The sequence below is a fragment of the Schistocerca americana genome, chromosome 4 (assembly GCF_021461395.2).
Source record: "Schistocerca americana isolate TAMUIC-IGC-003095 chromosome 4, iqSchAmer2.1, whole genome shotgun sequence".
NCBI lineage: Eukaryota > Metazoa > Arthropoda > Insecta > Orthoptera > Acrididae > Schistocerca > Schistocerca americana.
In genome coordinates this window covers 673,580,160-673,601,710 of record NC_060122.1, presented here as the reverse complement: position 1 = coordinate 673,601,710, position 21,551 = coordinate 673,580,160, and the positions used below count along the sequence as shown (strand labels likewise).

General features: G+C 43.3%; 1 protein-coding gene across 1 annotated transcript in view; it reads left to right on the top strand.

Annotated features, from left to right (window-relative positions):
• The window catches only part of LOC124613702 (glucose dehydrogenase [FAD, quinone]-like), a 40,548-nt gene that overhangs the window by 6,840 nt on the left and 12,157 nt on the right, over positions 1-21,551 (top strand). The window contains exon 2 of the mRNA XM_047142420.1: positions 17,428-17,773. Coding sequence (XP_046998376.1) covers positions 17,428-17,773 — 346 coding nt within the window. The remainder of the gene's footprint in view (positions 1-17,427; positions 17,774-21,551) is intronic.

The window sequence follows — 21,551 nt, the reverse complement described above, 5'->3', positions numbered from 1 at the left end:
AATATGCCCGACTTCTTTTTAAAAAAATCCATTAATATACATAGACAGACGTCCTTGTTGGTGCTTCACATTTAATGTTTTTTCTGCGCGCCGGTGAAGTTTCGAGCCGTTCTGGCAGATGGCTGAGCCGTAGTACAGCGTAAAAATGGCGTCTACATACGACTCACGTTACAAGAAGTGTGCTGTTATTGAATTCTTGTGTGCAGAAAAAGAAACCGTAGTGAACACCCATAAACGTTTGTGTGTAGTGTATGACGGTGCTGCAGTTGATAGGAGTATAGCTGGGCGATGGGTAAAGAAAGTTGCAGCCTCAGAAAATGCAGAAATAGAGTTCTACGATCAGCCACGCTCGGGACGCCCTGTCACAGCCACTGCTCCAGACATGTTGAATCTTGCGGATGCCATTATTCGTACCGACCGGCGGGTCACAACTCGACAATTCGCTCTACAGTTGTCGATCAGCATTGGAAGTGGTCTGCAATGATCGAGACTCCCGGATATTCAAAGAGGTGCTCATAATAGGTTCCACGAATGTCCACAGCGGACCACAGATTCAAAGAAAGGCCTCATCCACCCTACAGTCCAGACCTGTCACACACGGACTTCCATCTCTTTGGGCTACTTAAAGATTCTCTACGGGAAGCACACTTTGAAGATGACGAGAGTGTCAGTAAAGCGGTGAAAACATGGCTACGCCCATAGGACAAGAGCTTTTACCAGCAGGGAAGACATGCCCTTCCACAATGTTGGCCTTACGGCCATAGAACGTGATGGAGACTACGTAGAAAAATAAGACAGGCTGATGTATATTATCACCAAATTCTGACTCTTAACAATAAATATGTCCTGAGGAATAAATGTGGGGCAGTACTTATTGAACGACCCTCGTATGTTCCAGAATCCTGCTGCACATCGATGTCTGAAATGAACCTAATTGGTATACCCTCTAGACTGGAAGACTTGCTCTAATTAAGTGACTTAAGTTGTTTCACTACTCCGAAGTTATCTACTTCTACGTTACTCATTTGGCAGCTGTTCTTGATTCGAATTCAGGAATATCTACCTCGTCTTCTTTGATGAAGGAATTTCGGAAAGCTGTGTTTAGTAACTCTGCTTTCGAGCACTGTCATCGGTAGTATTTCCATTGCTGTCGCGCAGGGAAGGCATTGATTGTGTCTTGCCGCTAGCATACTTTACATACGATCAGAGTCTCTTTGGATTTTCTGCCAGGTTTCGAGACAAATTTTGGTTGTATAACCTATTATAAGCATCTCGGATGAAAATTCATGCTAAGTTTCGTGCTTCTGTGAAACATAGCCAGTCTTGGGGATTTTGCATTCGTTTAAATTTGGCATGCTTTTTTCGTTGTTTCTGCAATAATGTTCTGACCCGTTTTGTGCACCAAGAGAGATCAGTACTGTCGTTTGTTAATTTAGTTGGTACAAATCTCTCAATTGCTTTCGGTACTATTTCTTTGATTTCAAGCCACATCTGGTCTATACTTACATAATTAATTTGGAAGGAGTGCCGATTGTCTCTCAGGAAGGCATAAAGCGAATTTTTATCCGTTTTTTTAATAGGTTTATTTTTCGTTTATTTTTGCAGGATTTGAGATTTACGGTATTCACTCTCACTACGACAACCCTGTGTTCACTAATCCCTGTATCTGTTTTGATGCTCGTTATTAGCTCATGATTATTTGTTACCAAGAGGTCAAGTGTGTTTGCACAATCGTTTACTATTCGAGTGGGCTTATGAGCCAACTGCTCGAAATAATTTTCATAAAATGCCTTTAGTACGATTTCGGATTACGTCTTGTACTTTCCTCCGGATTCAAACATGTATTTTCGCCTACGTATCGTGGGTAAATTGAAGTCACCACCAACTATACCTTAAATTTACGTTTTTGAAATTAGATTCAAGTTTTCCTTGAATCTTTCAGCAATTGTATCATCTGAGTTGGGAGGTCAGTTAAAGTATGCAATTATTATTTTATGCCGGTTGCCAAGAATGACCTTTCGGCATACTATTACTTCAGTTTCGTTACAATATAAACTACTGTTTATAGCAACAGATACGCCACCACCAACTGTGTTTAGCCTATCCTTTCTAAACACCTTTAGGTCCTTCGTAAAAATTTCGGCTGAACTTATTTTCGGCTTCAGCGCCTATAAAGATTTGAGCATCAGTAGTTTCTAATAGCGTTTGGCGCTCTGATACTTTCCCAACACAGCTACGACAATTTACAGATACCGATGGATCATAGATCAACGTTCTTTCAATGTTCGAGCTGCACCTTTGAGACTGAAGCCCTCTCTGTGTTTCGACGAGACCCTCTAAACTAAAAAACCGTCCATTTCACGCCACACACCGCTGCTACCCGCATAGCCGCCTAGCCTGGGTGCAAGTGTGATTGTGGTTGGCAGATAAATCAGTAAAACGCGAGATGTGCAACACTTAGTTCTTTTGGAAAAAGCTATATTCTCTATGACTTTTGCACTTTACGGTATTAGTGAATATACTCGCCTAAACAATCCTCACCCTGTTCCATTCATACTGGCATTAACATTACGTTACGCAGACATATTTTACCGGTGGTGACATCAAGGGGCTACTGATACTTTAGTAATATTAGGACGTGGTCAATATGCAACAGAAGAATAAGCAAAGTGATTCACGAAAACGCACTAAATTATGAAAAGGATTATACCCACGAAGAATAAGCGAAATGTTTATCCGAAATCACTGTAGTTTACTGTTCGATTATTCATTTGTTAGTTACGGGTATTTTTATCTTTGAGTGTATCTAGATTCTTTTTCGTGTCTCTGTCGATCGTAGGTGAAGTGTCATTCACAAAAACGTACTGAGAGATTGAAAACTGACCTCCTTGATGTTACACATCTTTATTAAAGTCTGAGTGACGAAGCCGCACAAGCATCGTACAATATCAGACGAATGATACAATAGACGCATTTTCATATGTACGATAAAGTCCGCAAGTGACAGAGCGTATAGCTTTTCCTAAGAGTATTTATTGCTCCATATTTCACGGATTTTTGCTCACCACATTCACCCACTGCGACGCACAGAAACCAAATTTCTTTACTAACAGTATGAGCCAATGGCTATCTACACCGCAACCACAAGTGAGTAGCAGGGGGTGATCAAGCAGAAAAGATCTTTTTCTTTAGTCATCACACAATTACACGAGCAGAGTACGGTGTTTACTCCACGTTCTACGTACCTATTGCATTTTATTTGTTCCTTGTCCTCTTAACGAACTTCTCCCGCGGTTTGTCCGCAAGAGTCAGAGTAACCGTGTACAGATCTCGATGGGATGAACAAACCACTGGGTCGCTCTGCGAGACTGTCAGCTTAAGCGCGAACTGTGAAAATTTATTAAAGCAGTAATGATTCATTATAATGAGACGCAAATAACTCATAAACTAAGAGCTACAGCAAAAAGCCAATACCACCACGTAAAGTCTGGTAATACTCTTGTGTAGTTGATGAATAAAATTTTTGGTGGCTATAAGTTTAATATAGTTTTTTCGGTCAAATATCCGCGTATGACTGACGAGAGACATTGTGCAAGATTTATCTACAAAAGGCACTCCAGATGTCATGCTCTACCACGTCAAAGGTATCAGTGCGTAAACGAAGTTATGTAAAATGTTTACATGTATGATTTTAACAGCATTATGTTTAGTGAATGCCGTTTGTTCGTTTCGCAACGACAGTTGGAAGGCTACTTAAAGATGGTACACATATTGGCCTCGGTCAGGTCAATAGAGGTCCGATCTGTGCGAACGTGTGGCGTGCCAGTCGTGACCAAACGTGACATATTTCATGCAACATTTCTACGAACTTTTAAAATTTCTGTACGATTTTGTGGACTTAGAAAAGTTTCTCACTGGTTTTGGTGGACTTCAACTCTTAACAGCCGCACGGTGTTCAGCAGAGCGTATGCAGGGAATTCTTGATTGACCCCGTGGATCGCTCTGTCGTTGCATTCACAGCATTAAGCATGAGTGAAATAAAAATTTTTATTTATTAAACAGTGACCACGCTGTATGGAGGACGTTTTTATTTCACCAACCATATTCGGCTTATAATTTAGTCAATTAGCAGGAATTTAACAGAACAGTAACCGGACACTGCGGTGGATGTGTGGCCGTCCCCTGGACACCAACGCAGCCATGAAAATTTAAAGTTGGTCACACATTTTGTTGAGTCCTTTTACACGATTTGTGAATAAGCAGAGAAAGAGATGCGATAGTCAATCACTACATTTTTTTTATTAGATTGCCGTTTTTGGTATGGCCTACAGATAACCTGAAGATCCAAAAGTAGGGCAGCAACGCGTAGTACGTCCAAAAGCGTTAAGATCCATCCTTCTTCTTCTGTAGAAAGGGCTTTGCACCACTAGCTGTAGAGCTGAAGAAAGTGGTGTAAGGTAACTACTTTTTGATGATTTTATCGAATGTGTTAATATTTATGAAGAAAAATTATATATTTGAAGAACTGTGGTCAGTGAAACAGTTGCTAGACAGTAGTACTTGTGTCTGCGATAGCAGCACCGTGGAGTCGTAGCATCTTTGACAGTCAATAGTGGAAAGCCGCGGTGTGCAGGAGGCGGGGTTTCGTTGAACGTACAGTGCAATGTATTGACGCACTTTGGGACCTATGTGAGTTGTAGATTTATTACGAGGAGAATTGATGACTCAGAACAATGGTTGGATAGAATTCAGACATAAAACAAGTTCTGAAATGAAGAACAAGGTATTATATGATGAGGTAAAGTGTGTGTTCAAATTTTCATATGTGTGTGAATTCCTAAGGGACCATCGCTCCCTAGACTTATACACTACTTAAACTAACTTATGCTAATAACAACACACACGCCCATGCCCGAGCGGGTGGGACCGCGGTAAAGGATTTATTTTTATTTATTTTTATTTTTGTAGACATGTATTGTTGATCTACTTCACCCTCTTCACATCCGAGTTTTTGATAATTATTCTATTGTTTGATTGATCTTCTGACTTAATTTACAGTACCATGGAAGTTGTTACATTAAATGAATTTTCATAATAGAGTCTATAACTTTTTTGTATAAGTTCCTTCCGAACTGAAATTACGGAGCTTGAAGTTGAGTCATGTGTTTCATTGACATTCTGTGTCAAGAATATGAACGCAGTTTTCCTGGACGAACTGTAGTTAGTTTTTAGCAGTATTTCTTCCATTGTTGCCGAGTCTTGCTGTTTCTGCCTGTACTTCATTTTGCAGGTGAGATTCGTAATAAGTGACTGTTTCGCTTTCTTTGCGCAATGTAGGTTCTGTCAGTTTATTTATTTTACCAGGGCCATATGTGAGTGCAGAAATTTTCGTGTGTTTCGGGTTACATTCTTATAAAGGTCGAAATTATAGTTTGGTTTTTTTTATACAGTTAAGCTTTTTTCAAACAGTTCGCACTGACCAAATCTACTGAGCGTGAAATTACTGGCTTGCTCATTTATGTGCGCATGAATGAAATCGGTTTTCTCACACACACACACACACACACACACACACACACACACAGAGAGAGAGAGAGAGAGAGAGAGAGAGAGAGAGAGAGAGACAGAGAGAGAGAGAGAGGATTTTTTTTCAGTTTCATAGAAGTGATGTGGCTTTGAGCTCAGTAGCGTATTTAGGTTGTCACTTCACATTCCCAGGTCTGTACTTACGATAACACACACACACACACAAGTAAAGGCTACTCACTTACAGTGGTAATCTAATTAAGAAAAGTGTAGTGAATGATCCAGATCAGTTCTTTTTTTTTAAATAAAGCAGGTAGTGTGTACAATTTGCGAAACGTCAGTGCCTTTAATTGCGACTTCATTCTAGCGATTATAGTAGACAAATTCTCGTAGAGGGAATCATGATATCTGTAGCATACAGAAGACGTATTTTCATGGTCTATGGTTTTCTCAAACTGATTTCCTGTGAGGCAGAGGCACACTATGTCAAAGGAAGCGTAAACTGTCCATGGAAAGTAACGCATCACTGTATTCCATAGCGGAAAACAAGTTGGATCTCAGGTAGATGCCATTTTCCTTGACTTCCGAAGGCGTTCGATACAGTCCCGCACTGTCGCTTGATAAACAAAGTAAGAGCTACGGAATATCAGACCAGCTGTGTGGCTGGATTGAAGAGTTTTTAGCAAACAGAACACAGCATGTTGTTCTCTATGGAGAGTCGTCTGCAGACGTTAAAGTAACCTCTGGCGTGCCACAGGGGAGTGTTGTGGGACTATTGCTTTTCACAATATATATAAATGACCTAGTAGATAGTGTCGGAAGTTCGTTGCGGCTTTTCGCGGATGATGCTGTAGTACACAGAGAAGTTGCAGCATTAGAAAATTGCAGAGAAATTCAGGAAGATCTGCAGCGGATAGGCACTTGTTGCAGGGAGTGGGAACTGACCCTTAACATAGACAAATGTAATGTATTGCGAATACATAGAAAGAAGGATTCTTTATTGTATGATTATATGATAGCGGAACAAACACTGATAGCAGTTACTTCTGTAAAATATCTGTGAGTACGCGTACGGAACGATTTGAAGTGGAATGATCATATAAAATTAATCCTTGGTAAGGCGGCTGCCAGGTTGAGATTAATTGGGAGAGTCCTTAGAAAATGTAGTCCATCAACAAAGGAGGTGGCTTACAAAACACTCGTTCGACCTATACTTCAGTATTGCTCATCAGTGTGGGATCCGTACCAGGTCGGGTTGACAGAGGAGATCCAAAGAAGAGCGGCGCGTTTCGTCACAGGGTTATTTGGTAAGCGTGATAGCGTTACGGAGATGTTTAGCAAACTCAAGTGACAGATTCTACAAGAGAGGCGCTCTGCATCGCCCTGTAGCTTGCTGTCCAGGTTTCGAGAGGGTGCGTTACTGGATGATGTATCGAATATATTGCTTCCCCCTACTAATACCTCCAGAGGAGACCACGAATGTAAAATTAGAGAGATTCGAGCGTGCACGGAGGCTTTCCGGCAGTCGTTCTTCCCGCGAACCATACGCGACTGGAACTGGAAAAAGAGGTAATGACAGTGGCACGTAAAGTGCCCTCTACCACACACCGTTGGGTGGCTTGCGGAGTATAAATGTAGATGTGGATGTCGATACTGCCAGGGAGTTTTCCTTGGTGGGTCGACTGGAACGGGATGATCCCAGCCTCGTGATGCTAGTCAAGGAGTTACTTAAGTGATTAGCAGCAGATCCGAGCTCTAGGTGAATGATAAAAGCTGGGAGGGCACTGTGCTGACGCCTACGTCCTCCATACCACAACCGAATTACGCCATCAGCAGCGAATGACACGGCGGTCGCTCGACACTGACGGAACTTTAGCAAAAGCTTTAGCTTTATATACCAACGCGACAGCGTGCACTCATGTCTCCGCCTCTGCGACTCATTCATATAAAATCCAATGAACTCACAATGGGAAATTTCGTGTGAGTCTGACTTACATGCTTGTTGCTCACATGTCTAAACACTCCACTCTCTCCTTACTTTGCAAATTAATAAGTACATGTCTCTTCCCCCTGAACTTACTCCTGTGCCGTTCCGATCATGGGAAAAGTCGCCTGTGGCTTTTGTTACTCAAGAGCTTAAGGTATCTAATCGCTCATAGCAAGTAAACATACATTGCTTCCTTGCTATGAGCCTTACAGCGCAGTGTACTACGTTCGTACCACTGACAGTCAAGTCGTAGTATGCCACTGATCGTGCATAGTAGTTAGTCTTCGATGTAAAATGTCTTACTTGAAATTGCAATTAAAAATGTTTCTCTTCATTGTCAATATTTCTACAATTGTTTAACAGATTTATACTGTTAACTGATAATGTAAACTTATAATTTGTGTATAATGTGCACATGGACAACACTAAACCTTGTTAGTAATGAACACACAGACTGCAAATTGTGTAACTCAGTGTAGGGAGCAGTTTACATACAGCATTTGGTAGGAAGAATTGTCAGTGGGGTAGTTGGTGAATATGGATAGACGAGAGTGTGTATCCAGGACAGCAGTAAGGATGATGGGAGCAACTCATGCTATATTCGTGAAAAAGGAAGGGATGGAGGAAACTGGCCACCATTTTTTTTTTACAAAGTAGTATACAACACTATTGAAAAACTATCTACTAACCACCAAGCCTGCCGATACTACCTGCCATCACTGTCTCTCTCTCTCTCTCTCTCTCTCTCTCTCTGTCTCTCCTGTGCATTTCCTACAGCTGTCGCTGCATCCCTCACATCTGTCACCATCGCTTTCTATCTTCCCATGCTTCCTTATCTTCTTCTACTTCTCTTTTTTTCATGGCATCCTTTACCCCGAATAACAAGCATTTTTCGGTCCCTCTTCTTCTTCTTCCCTGGGGAAGGCACATCAAGATCTTTTTTTGCCATCTGTCAGTCGCAAGGGATGGAGGAAACTGGCCACCATTTTTTTTTACAAAGTAGTATACAACACTATTGAAAAACTATCTATTAACCACCAAGCCTGCCGATACTACCTGCCATCACTGTCTCTCTCCCCTTCTCTCTCTCTCTCTCTCTCTCTCTCTCTCTCTGTCTCTCCTGTGCATTTCCTACAGCTGTCGCTGCATCCCTCACATCTGTCACCATCGCTTTCTATCTTCCCATGCTTCCTTATCTTCTTCTACTTCTCTTTTTTTCATGGCATCCTTTACCCCGAATAACTAGCATTTTTCGGTCCCTCTTCTTCTTCTTCCCTGAGGAAGGCACATCAAGATCTTTTCTTGCCATCTGTCATTCGCATTGTTTGTCCACACCAGGCGAGCTGCTGTTCTTCTGTTCTATTTGTGATGTTTTCTTGAGTGTGGGTCATTTCTCTGATCGTTGTATTTCTTGCGTGGTTTCGCTGATATTCTACACGATCTTCTGGGATAATGCATGCCTACAACTCTCACTTTGTTTTCATTTTTTTCCACTAAGGTCCCAGCACTCGCATCCACCAATCGTTACAGGCGCTACAGTGCTTGTATAGAACATCTTCTTTACTTTCAACCGTATCTTAGAGCATCATAACAAAGGGTTTAGCTTTTGGATTGCTGTCCCATAGTGTTCAGAGCCATTTCTGGATTGCTACTTTCCCATGGGCTAGTCTTTGCTGTATTTCCCAATTACTTGCTACGTCTTCCGAGTGAATGCCGCCCAGATATTTAAATTTCGTACATCCCTTGATGTGCTGGTCCTCTACTATTACGTTTCTTTCATTTTCTTCACTGCGTAGGTTTTCAGCTTTATGAAAATATGGTTTCAGTCCCCACTTATCACATTCTTCTAATATTTTTTTTATGTTCAAATGTGTGTAAAATCTTATGGGACTTAACTGCTAAGGTCATCATTCCCTAAGCTTACACACTACTTAATCTAAATTATCCTAAGAACAAAGACACACACCCATGCCAGAGGGAGGACTCGAACCTCCGCCGGGATCAGCCGCACAGTCCATCATGACTGCAGCGCCATAGACTGCTCGGCTTATCCCGCGCGGCGATGTGATCCCCGCCTATGTTAGTCTTCTACGTGCAATAACCACTCACAGACGGCAGTCGGCAGCATTAGCAAAAGTGTATGGGGGAGGGGGGGAGGAGGGGGGCGGTAAACAGTGCAATCGGTATCGCAATGAGGAAACAGAGTGATTTATCTGGTATCCAAAAGAGCATAATCACAGGCTTTCGGGAGAAGGATGAAGCGTATCCGACACGGCTAAGTTCTGAAAACGTTTGACAGCCTTCGTGGTTAAAGTATGCCGGGCATATCAAAATGGCCACATCCAAAACCAGCGCCGAGGCTACTGTGGTGCACCACGAGCCATAGATGACTGGGGTGAACGACAGTTGCTGAGAGATGTACGAGAGAACAGACGTGCAACTGTTCAGCAGCTGATAGCCCAGATGAGCTAAGAGGCTACCAACAGCGTCTCCTCGACGACCGTTCAGCGAACGTTGCTGCGCATGCGCATCCGCAGCAGCCGCCTGGTTCATGGCGGATACTGTTCGCCGGTGACGGAGGCTGGAATTTGCACCCCAATACCACAACTCACGTCCACTGAGTGGCGATAGGTGCCTTTTCAGACGAATCACGTTTTATGCTCCATCGGACAGATGATCGTTGGCGTGTACTGCGTGAAAAGTCTAAAAACAAACCCCTACAATTACGAGGGAGCTTTATGGTCTGGGGAATGGTTTCGTGGCATCCCCTGTGTGATCTCGTCATTCTGAAAGGCGCAATGGATCAACACAAGTATGCATCTTTCCTTGAGAACCACGTCTACCCGAACATGCAATTTGTTTTTTCTTAGCATGACTGTATCCACCGGCAGAAAAATGCAACGTACCACAAGCTTACAGTGTACGTTCGTGATTTGAAGAGCACCAAGATGCGTGTATCACACTCCCCTGGCCGCCAGATTCCCCAGATTTAAACCCAATTGAGGATCTGTGAGGTCACCTTCGATCACACTGTTAGCACCATGGGTCCCCAACCGAGAAACCTAGAGCAGCGGGTCACATGCCTGTCGGAAACTTCCTGAACCTCTTCCTGCACGTATTGCACTGCAAAAAGTGGTTTTTCTGGCTTTTTATAGGAGATCACATTAATATGACTGGACAGTGTATCACTCGCACCACTACATGATCATCTGCGAAGAACAAGGTGTACAAATACTGATGACCCTTTCTTACCTGAATACCAATTCCTACACATTTCCTACCTCACAAGTCTAAGGCTATCTGGATTTATAATTTTAACACTGTAGGAGCCAAGCAGCATCCCTATTCAATCGTTTGTAATTCTGAAAGGCAGTGATGAAATTTTATTCCCTACTCTGATTACACGCTCTCCAAGGTTGCCTATACGTCTAACATACGTCTTTTCAAGCTCATTCCCACTCAGGACTACCACCTACGATGTACTTTTATCCGAGTATGGATGTGTGTATACAGGGTATATCAAAAAGAATCATCCGATCTGGCACGTCTATATTTTTGAAACTAATAACCATGTACAATGAATTTTAGTTTTTGATGAAGTTTTTGTCACAGCTTTTCATAGGTGTTCGATATGCCCCCTTCAGAATCATGGTATATGTCAATGTGATATTCAAATTGTTCCCACACTTCAGCGAACGTGACTTGAGTTACAGCGTCCACAGCTGCTGTTATGCGATGTCACAGTTCATTCACTGTTGTTGGTAACGCAGGCACATAAACAGTCTTTTAAAACCCCCACAAGAAATAATCACATACAGTCAGGTCCGGCGACTTTGGAGGCCAAGAATGTAAGGCTTGGCGGTGCCCGATCCTGTTGGTAAACGGAGTCGTTCGAATCAGTCTCCAATTGTGGGAAAATAAACCTCTCAAGCATATCGAGATATATGCTACCTGTAAAAATGGCTGATGCGTTCTGTGTCAGACACGCGGGGACGGCCCGGCGATTTGCCTTTACACAAACAACGTGCTAGAACTGAAGTGGGCGCACTCTGCTGCTACCTAGTGGAACTATGTAAAACTCCAGAGTTTGCTCTTTCCAGAAGCATGTTGCTCACACACAAATCTCAAATAACATAATAGTGGTGACTTTTTTTTTAATTGAATGATTCTTTTTGATACGCCCTGTGTTATCTTGCTCTCAGGAAGGTATCGTTCAGATACTTGTGAACACTTTCTATATATCTATATATTCCTGCTTGACACTGGTAAAACGAGAAAAAAAATCACGAATTGAAGATACGACATTGCTGAAGGCTTCTAGAACCCAGAGCCATTTGACATTTTCAGGTGCACCGAGAATAGCGGCCAGTCGCGAAAAGGGATTGACCTCCAAGAGAAAGGACACTGGGTGCACTTGCTGGGTGTGCCCTCATAAATGTATCAATGTATCAATGGTGTAGAATGATGCTACAGCGGATTCTGAGGTATGGAAGCTGTCAGGAAGTCACAGTAAACTTCTTCCTTGAGCAGTTGATGAGCGCAGGCCTGCGGACAACGAGTATTGCACTTGGAATGGAATGTGGATCTGTGTGGAGATACGTGTAAATGGAGAGATCGATCCTGACGGAAATGCTTGGAGAAATCTTTATATCTTCATGTTCTCTGTCGTCCTGCAGATCAGTTACTTCAAGTTGCATTCACTTGCGCTACGAATCTTGATTTATTTCCCAACCTGACGGGCGCTAAGTCTGTAGAGACACAAACTCATAAAATGCGTGGCTAATCTGTACGTATTTTCTACACTTTCGACAACACTGCTAAGAATGTCACGCTAACTGTGTGCCTGTGATATTAAACTTTCATAAAGCGCTAAAGAACTTATAACAGTCGTTACAAAAATTTTGCAAGTGTTTGCAAAGCGCCAGCCGGTGTGGCCGAGCGATTCTAGGCACTTAAGTCTGTAACCACGTGACGGCTCCGGTCGCAGGTTCGAATCCTGCCTCGGGCATGGATGCTTGTGATGTCCTTAGGTTAGTTAGGTTTAAGTAGTTCTCAGTTCTAGGGGACTGATGACCTCAGAAGTTAAGTCCCATAGTGCTCAGAGCCATTTTTGTTTCGAAAGCATGTAACGGCACCATGCGAAACTGTTCTACCTGAAGTGGACACAGATATTCAGCTGCAACTATCAAGTGTTGCTTTATTAAATTACTATTAGATGAAAGAACACAAAAGCAGTGCAATTTTGTAGCTCATCTCGCTGCACTCCAGTTTTTTCGTCCTTTCCCTCTTCTTCAAGAGCCTCCTTTTAAGTTTTACAATCCCTCGTACAGGCTCAGGTCCTTCAAACTTTCCGTTTCCGTATTCTTTGACGTGGATCGAAATGTAGAGCCTTTGTAAACCGTACGACCTCAAAGTATATAATGGCTCTGAGCACTAAGCGACTTAACTTCTGAGGTCATCAGTCGCCAAAGTATATAATGTTTTGTGATGTACTAAGCCTTTTGCAAATCCTGTGTACTCAAAATTAATCTACATCTACATCCATACTGCGTAAGCCACCTGATGGTGTGTGGCGGAGGGTACCTTGAGGACCTCTATCGGTTCTCCCTTCTATTCCAGTCTCGTATTGTTCGTGGAAAGAAAGACTGTCGGTATGCCTCCGTGTGGGCTCTAATCTCTCTGATTTTATCCTCATGGCCTCTTCGCGAGTACGTAGGAGGGAGCAATATACTGCTTGACTCCTCGGTGAAGGTATGTTCTCGAAACTTCAACAAAAGCCCGTACCATGCTACTGAGCGTCTCTCTTGCAGAGTCTTCCACTGGAGTTCATCTATCATCTCCGTAACGCTTTCGCGATTACTAAATGATCCTGTAACAAAGCGCGCTGCTCTCCCTTGGATCTTCTCTATCTCTTCTATCAACCCTTTCTGGTATGGATTCCACACCGGTGAGCAGTATTCATACAGTGGGCGAACAAGTGTACTGTAACCTACTTCCTTTATTACTGTTACTAGGAGAACTATCTATAATGATTTATTTTGTGATAAGTTCTTAATATAGTACGCATTGTTGAAAAAACTGAAATCATTATGAACGTGATTTGGTCTGCGCGCACATCTAAAGCAATTTGCTCCCATATTCAGTTTGTTCTTAATTACAACATAGTCTTTTCTTTCTGAGCAATATTGTCTTGCAGTTACTGGTGGTATATAAATTAATGTCGTGACCTGTATTTTGAATTTTATATTTCAATTTTGGTAATAATCATTACTTGGATTCTTAATTCTTTGCTGTTAGGCCCAGTTCACTATGCAAATATTTTCAATACAAAAAAATTTAGGTGACGATTTGTATACATCAACAATACTGAATCTAACAAAACATCAGGCAGATACAGCTGTTACATATGTATATAGGGAGATTTGACAAATAGGGAAAAACTGCAGGGAACGACCCCTGTGTGGATAAGGAGCAAGACAGGTTTGTAAATGCTTACCAAAGAAGGTGCACCCACTTGAAAGTGGAGATAAGAGATCTCTGACAGTGATCCCAATACCATCACCAAGCAGCCATGTGGAACGTTCTCCATGAGAACAACAACTACCCATATCACAATGCCGGCAAGCCTTGTTGCCTATGGACTTGCCTCCGCAGCGACGCTTTTGTCGCTGGCTCGTCACATGGGCCACAGTAATACTGGGACTTCTGTGATCCATCGCCTTCACAGATAAGGCTATGTTTATGGAAGATGATATCAGCAACCTTCGTAACACCCAGCTGTGGGCTACGGAGAACCCCTGTAATATAATATGTGGCAGTGAACCATCAGCACTGCTCCAGCGGCAATGTGTGAGCGGAAATTTTTGATGACGACTTCATGGTACTCCATCTTCCCACAACGCTTCACATGCAAGACATATCTCTACCTCCTGTGGTTGACCCAGCCTCCTCTGCTGGAAGATTTCCTTTGGTGATACAAAGGGTAATATGGGTACCATATATGATGGTGCTCCAGCTCACAGCCCTCTTGAGTGTGAAGCTAAAACACTAGTACAGGCAGAACATTTCACCTTGCCTTGCTTGTTGCAGGATTCTAGTGTGAATCGTTTACAAAGTATCGTATTTTGAAAAGTTTTCATACATGTTTGTGCCACTCAGCCTGCGTGGTTGTTAGGTACGGTATTGTTGTGCTTGCTTACAGTGTTCTTGTGTGTTCCCTGAGTACATTGCGATTTGCTGGTCATCAGTTAGTGTGTGACAGTTCACGCAGTAGGTTCTGAGTGGACGATGAGATTTACCAATATAAAAAAGCCGACTTGCTCATGGTGTGTGGAAAGTGTAGAAAGAATGCAGTTCGTTCTTGTACGACGTAAGCGGCAAGATACCTCAACAGCCATCAACCAGCTCGGTAGTTATTTATTAACCTCTACAGTTATGTGAAAGTGGTAGTGTAACAGCCACACAACGTAATAGAAGGAAACAAGTGATGAGAGAAGAACGGGAAATTAATTTTCTTGCTGCTTTTGCAGTTGATCTGCAAGTTAGATCCCTCGCAATCGCACGAGGAAGTGGCATGAGTCACGCAAGTGTCTTACACATTCTCCATCGACATAGGTACCATTTCTATTACATCTCTCCATTAAGAGCTGCATGAAAACGATTATGAGAATCGTGTTAACTTTTGAACCTGGGCATTAAGACAGGATACTCCAGATGTATCATCCATCTTCTTTGGCGATGAAACCACATTTACCAATCATGGCCAGGGAAACCGCATATTTTTATGCGCTATCAGATGGCTCTGAGCACTATGGGACTTAACTACTGAGGTCATCAGTCCCCTAGAACTTAGAACTACTTAAACCTAACTAACCTAAGGACATCACACACATCCATGCCCGAGACAGGATTCGAACCTGCGACCGTAGCGGTCACGCGGTTCCAAACTGACGCGCTTAGAACCGCACGGCCACACCGGCCGGCTATGCGCTATCAGTCTGTTGGCAATCCCTGTTGGCTGCGTCAGGTGGAACGTCAGCGCCCATGGAGTGTAAAAGTGTGGTGTGGGATAATGAGCCATTGGCTCATATTCCTGTTTTTCTTAAACAAAACACTGAACATGCACAGGTATCACAGCCTCTTAACAGTCAATCTTGCGCGTACGCTAGAGGACATTTCTCTGTAGAGCAGGAGAAACCTGTGGTACCAATATGACGCCTGTTCAGCTCATAGTGCACGAAATACTACAACATGTCTTTACGAACTGCTTCCGAAACGTTGGACTGGACGCAGAGGACAAGTACCTCAGCTGACCTGTTCCCCGAATTTAACGCCTGTGGACGTTTTTTCCGTGGGGAAAGCTGAAAGATGCTGTCTACAAGGACATATCAACTACGTCTGATGATATCAACGACGTACTACTGCAGCCTATTCAGACATCTCTGGTGAAATTCTGGAACGTGTGCAGCAGTCATTCCATACCGGATTGGAAGCGTATGTTGCATCTGTCGACGGTCATTTTGAACACAACATGTGATCGTCAGTTGCCTCGTTATTGGTCAAAATCCACATAACTCCTTATTCACTTTTGTTGTTCTTTAGTGTGTACTACCACAGGTATTAAGTATCGCTGTGGGAATTTTTCAAAATATGATGTCACGCAAACGGCTCGTACTATAATCTTGCAGCAAACACCACTAACGTTCTAATTTAGTCTCTTTTAGTCTGTTAATGTCAATAGGCATTGTTTCAGTTAAAAAGTGTACGCTTGCACAAAAATACACTTTTTAAGTATTATTAGAATCTGTTGATTGACTAATAATACGAATCCCTGACTACCAATCCATTCTGTGAAGACTGCATATCAATATCACTTTCCATTTCCGTAATATCTACGGTGCAAGTTTTAGGTGATTCGTCTTATATATGAGAGGCTTACTACAAAAACTGAACAAGTCCAAAAACCGACTTTTTGAGTTAATGCTGCCTTGCTCTTCCCCGTCATCAGATATCCCATGGCGAATTTGTTTTGGTAAAAGCAATACAGATCGAAAGAAACGTCCATTTGAAAATCTAAAAAAAGCAGACAAGTCCCTTGTTATTTCCAGAAAAGATGGACAGGATTCGTAGGTTTCCCAGTGTCTTCTTGCTAGGCTGTTTACCACGCGCCACACTCAGAGGAAGCGTCCCAGGATTGCAGAAGAAGAAGAAGAAGAAGAAGAAGAAGAAGGACATCGTAATCACGCAGGTGCGTTTTCCTACAAGTTGAGAATTGTAGGTAGGGATATTCTAATTTGTAAAGCAGCATTCCTTTTCTTTCATGGAATAAACATAGTGTACAGAATACAGGAAAGTACTGTAATGTGTGGACAGTCTCCAGAAAAGGTTCGCAAAAGACACCAAAAAAGGAACCAGAGCCGATTGTTCAGGCGACTGAATGTCATATAAAGCCACGGTTGTCTATGCCGAATAGCCCAAATCGAAAACACCTGCCTGACCATTTGACAATAAGCGATACGCATCTTGAAATTCTAAAAAAAGTGTTCAAATGTGTGTGAAATCTTATGGGACCTAACTGCTAATGTCATCAGACCCTAAGCTTACACACTACTTAACCTAAATTATCCTAAGGACGAACACACACAGCCATGCCCGAGGGAGGACTCGAATCTCCGCCGGGACCAGCCGCACAGTCCATGACTGCAGCGCTTCAGACCGCTCGGATAATCCCGCGCGGCTTGAAATTCTACACATGTACTATGTCAACCTTCGTTAGAAAAGCCACTGGACAGTGTATAAAACTTTTAAGATACATATTGGATATCTAGGGTCTGTTACGTGTATTACGTGTGATTCATTGACCAATAAAATAAAAGCTGAGGAAAGACGTAACTGTATTTCTCGATTCTTTAAAGGAGAGCCGTAAAGAGCATCGGGACGATGGACGTGAGCTGCTGCCAGTGCGCGTTCGAGGACACGGCGTTCCTGGCGGGGACGTGCGGCGCGGGCTTCGCGCTCTTCATGTCGATGGTGGAGTACGTGCTGCGGACGCGCTGCGACTTGGCCGACCCTTGCGGGCGCGCGGGCCGCGACGCGCAGCTGCTGCTGCCGCAGCTGGGAGACCCGCCCGCCGTCGACTTCATCGTCGTCGGCGCCGGCGTCGCGGGCCCCGCGCTCGCCGCCCGCCTCTCGGAGAGGCAGAACTGGACCGTGCTGCTGCTGGAGGCGGGGCCCGAGGAGCCCACCGCCACGCAGATACCGGTCAGTGCGCCAGCTCTCGCGCTTAGACCACTCATCTCCATCTACACCACTGGCCATTAAAATTGCTACACCAAGAAGAAATGCAGACGATAAATGCGTACTCATTGGACAAATATATTATACTAGAACTGATATGTGATTACAGTTTCCCGCAATTTGGGTGCATAGATCCTGAGAAATCAGTACCCAGAACAACCACCTCTGGCCGTAATAACGGCCTCGATACGCCTGGGCATTGAGTCAAACAGAGCTTGGATGGCGCGTACAGGTACAGCTGCCCATGCAGCTTCAACACGATACCACAGTTCATCAAGAGTAGTGACTGGCGTATTGTGACCAGTCAGTTGCTCGGCCACCATTGACCGGACGTTTTCAATTGGTGAGAGATCTGGAGAATGTGCTGGCGAGGGCAGCAGTCGAACATTTTCTGTATCCAGAAAGGCCCGTACAGGACCTGCAACATGCTGTCGCGCATTATCCTGCTGTAATGCAGGGTTTCGAAGGGATCGAATGAAGGGTAGAGCCACGGGTCGTAACACATCTGAAATGTAACGTCCACTGTTCAAAGTGCCGTCAATGCGAACAAGAGGTGACCGAGACGTGTAACCTATGGCACCCCATACCATCACGCCGGGTGATACGCCAATATGACGATGACGAATATACGCCTCCAACGTGCGTTCACTGCGATGTCGCCAAACACGGATGCGACCATCAGGATTCTGTAAACAGAACCGGGATTCAACCGAAAAGATGACGTTGTGCCATTCGTGCACCCAGGTTCGTCGTTGAGTACACCATCGCAGGCGCTCCTGTCTGTGATGCAGCGTCAAGGGTAACCGCAGCCATGGTCACCGAGCTGATAGTCCATGCTGCTGCAAACGTCGTCGAACTGTTCGTGCAGATGGTTGTTGTCTTGCAAACGTCCCCATCTGTTGACTCAGGGATCGAGACGTGGCTGCACGATCCGTTACAGCCATGCGGATAAGATACTCGTCATCTCGACTGCTAGTGATACGAGGCCGTTGGCATCCAGCAAGGTGTTCCATATTACCCTCCTGAACCCACCGATTCCATGTTATGCTAACAGTCGTTGGATCTCGACCAGCGCGAGCAGCAATGCCGCGATACGATAAACCGCAATCGCGATAGGCTATAATCCGACCTTTATCAAAGTCGGAAACGTGATGGTACGCATTTCTCCTCCTTGCACGAGGCATCGCAACAACGTTTCACCAGGCAACGCCGGCCAACTGCTGTTTGTGTATGAGAAATCGGTTGGAAACTTCCCTCATGTCAGCACGTTGTAGGTGTCGCCACCGGCGACAACCTTGTGTGAATGCTCTGAAAAGCTAGTCATTTGCATATCACAGCATCTTCTACCTGTCGGTTAAATTTCGCGTCTGTAGCACGTCATCTTCGTGGTGTAGCAATTTTAATGGCCAGTAGTGTAAAAACATGTGCATATCTACATAGAATTACTACTAACTGACAAAGTGTGCAATGGAATTATATGTCATTCTTTGTAGTTCAAAAGGATTCAGAATTTGTACTAAAACTTCAGAACAACGACGAAATGTACAGAGAGGGCTTTACTTGTCATAAAAACCGTACTTTCCAATGTGCAGGAGAGGGCCTTGCACCTAGGAAGACGTTTCAATTTTTCGCTTCTAGCTAGCTTTGTAATAAAAGCTTAATAAATTTTCTTATTTCATTTTCAAATGGGAGTATTCATTTTAAGCGTGCTGAAGTCTTTCTCTGAAAGTACGGTTTTTTTTCAAATGTGGAAAACTGTTCCAAGCTCTAACGTCGTCATTTATCTAGGAAAAAATATGCCTTTCAAATTAAAAACTGTTACAGTTAAGAAAAATATTGTCAGTATTGAACTTAATAGTCTTTGTGCAACGTTATTACTCTACTATACTCCAAAATTCGGTAAGTGAAATCAAATTAAAAAGAGGTGCTATCAAAACCCTGTTACAAGTTAAAAAATTCTGAAATACAAGCTATTGGAAACCAACAAATAGTTACAGTTTCAAGATAGGTAAAATTATTAGATCATTTGCATATAACATTTGGAAATTTGAGGTAAGGTCTTATGGGACCAAACTGCTGAGGTCATCGGTCCCTAAGCTTTTGCACTACTTAATCTAACTTAAACCAACTTACGCTAAGGACAACACACACTCCCATGCCCGAGGGAGGACTCGAACCTCCGACGGGGGGAGCCGAGCGTACCGTGACAAGACTCCGCAGACAGAGTGGCGTAGCCATATATCGTGCTTTCTATGGCAGAGGACGTTCTTCCATTTCACGGTACAAGAAGGTCCACAACAAACAAAGTACGCTTTGGCCACCCACACGTCATTTAATTACTTATAACGATATACAGAATTTTCTCACCAATATACTCTGTAACTGAAGAATTAACAGCAGCCTACAAATAGCTTTAATATATTACACTAGAGTTTAATATGTGGAACTCGTAATGTTTACAAACGCTGCACAAAACAAGGTTGACATGCTTCAGGAAGAGGGACAGCAATCTTTTCAGTATGTACAGCGGCAACATTATAGAGAACTTACTGATATAACCTTGTAGCAACATTCACCACAGGCTTGCTAAGTTGTTGCTGCAGACTGATGAAAGCAAAGGGAAACAACAGTCATTATACTTTCCGTGGAGATGCAGCTCTACTGTATGGCATGGAGAGCTCCATTAAATCAGCTTTCTGACTGAAAGCCATAGGAACAACAACAAAATCAAAATGTTAAAACGAGAACAATGGTAATCAAGTGTCATCAGAGAGGGCTCTTAAAATTGTTGTAGTACTTCATATCCGTAACTGCGGTTACGACGACGTTGTCAGATACATTGTACGGTTTGCCCCCAACGAAGACTTACCAGAAACGTGTAAATTTATACGGAATCTGCTACGCCACATACAACAACTGTCTTTCACCACGTCTGCTAGGAATCGTCAAAATTTTGTTAGATATTTACAGCAACGGGTTCTGTAGGTATCTGTGACTTTCTCCTAGGGAATCACCTTTCTGTAGGATGCATAGTTTACTTCTGGATTATCAAAAACTGGAATTAAAACGCTCGTCCGCAATACAGCGCGTTATCCATTCTAACAGCCAATATCACCTACGTGATTCAAAAACCTTATGAAGGAAACAGAAGTTGTGGTCAGATGTCAGTTCTGGACATCAGATTGTCTGGTTTTGGGAGCTGTTTGGTGATGAGGCTGTGGAAAACGGGAAGGTGTCGTCGCCGAGTGACTGTGGGAGTGTACGAGACGACTTAGACAAAATTTCTAGTTGCTGTAACCAACGGCCGCTTGCTCTAAATGTGGAAAAATGTAAGTTAATGCGGTTGAGCAGGAGAAACAATCCTGCAAAGTACCAGTACAGCCTTAGTAGCGTGCTGTTTTGCACAGTCACTTCTATTAAATATCTAAGCGTAGCGTTTACAAAACGATATGAAATGGAATGAACACGTCAGGTTGGTGGTAGGGAAGGCGAATGCTCGGCATCCTTACAGTAGGAGCATTTTGAGAAAGTGTAGCTCATGTACGGAGGACAGGGAGTACAGAACATTAGTGCGACCCATTCTTGAGTACTGTTCGATGATGATGACGATGTTTGTATAACGGGGCGCTCAACTGCCGGTCATCGGCAACCGTACAAAGTCCCAATTTTTTCACACTCCAATTTTTTACGCAGTCCTGTCTAGCCACTATCACGAATGATGATGTCGATGAAATGATGAGGA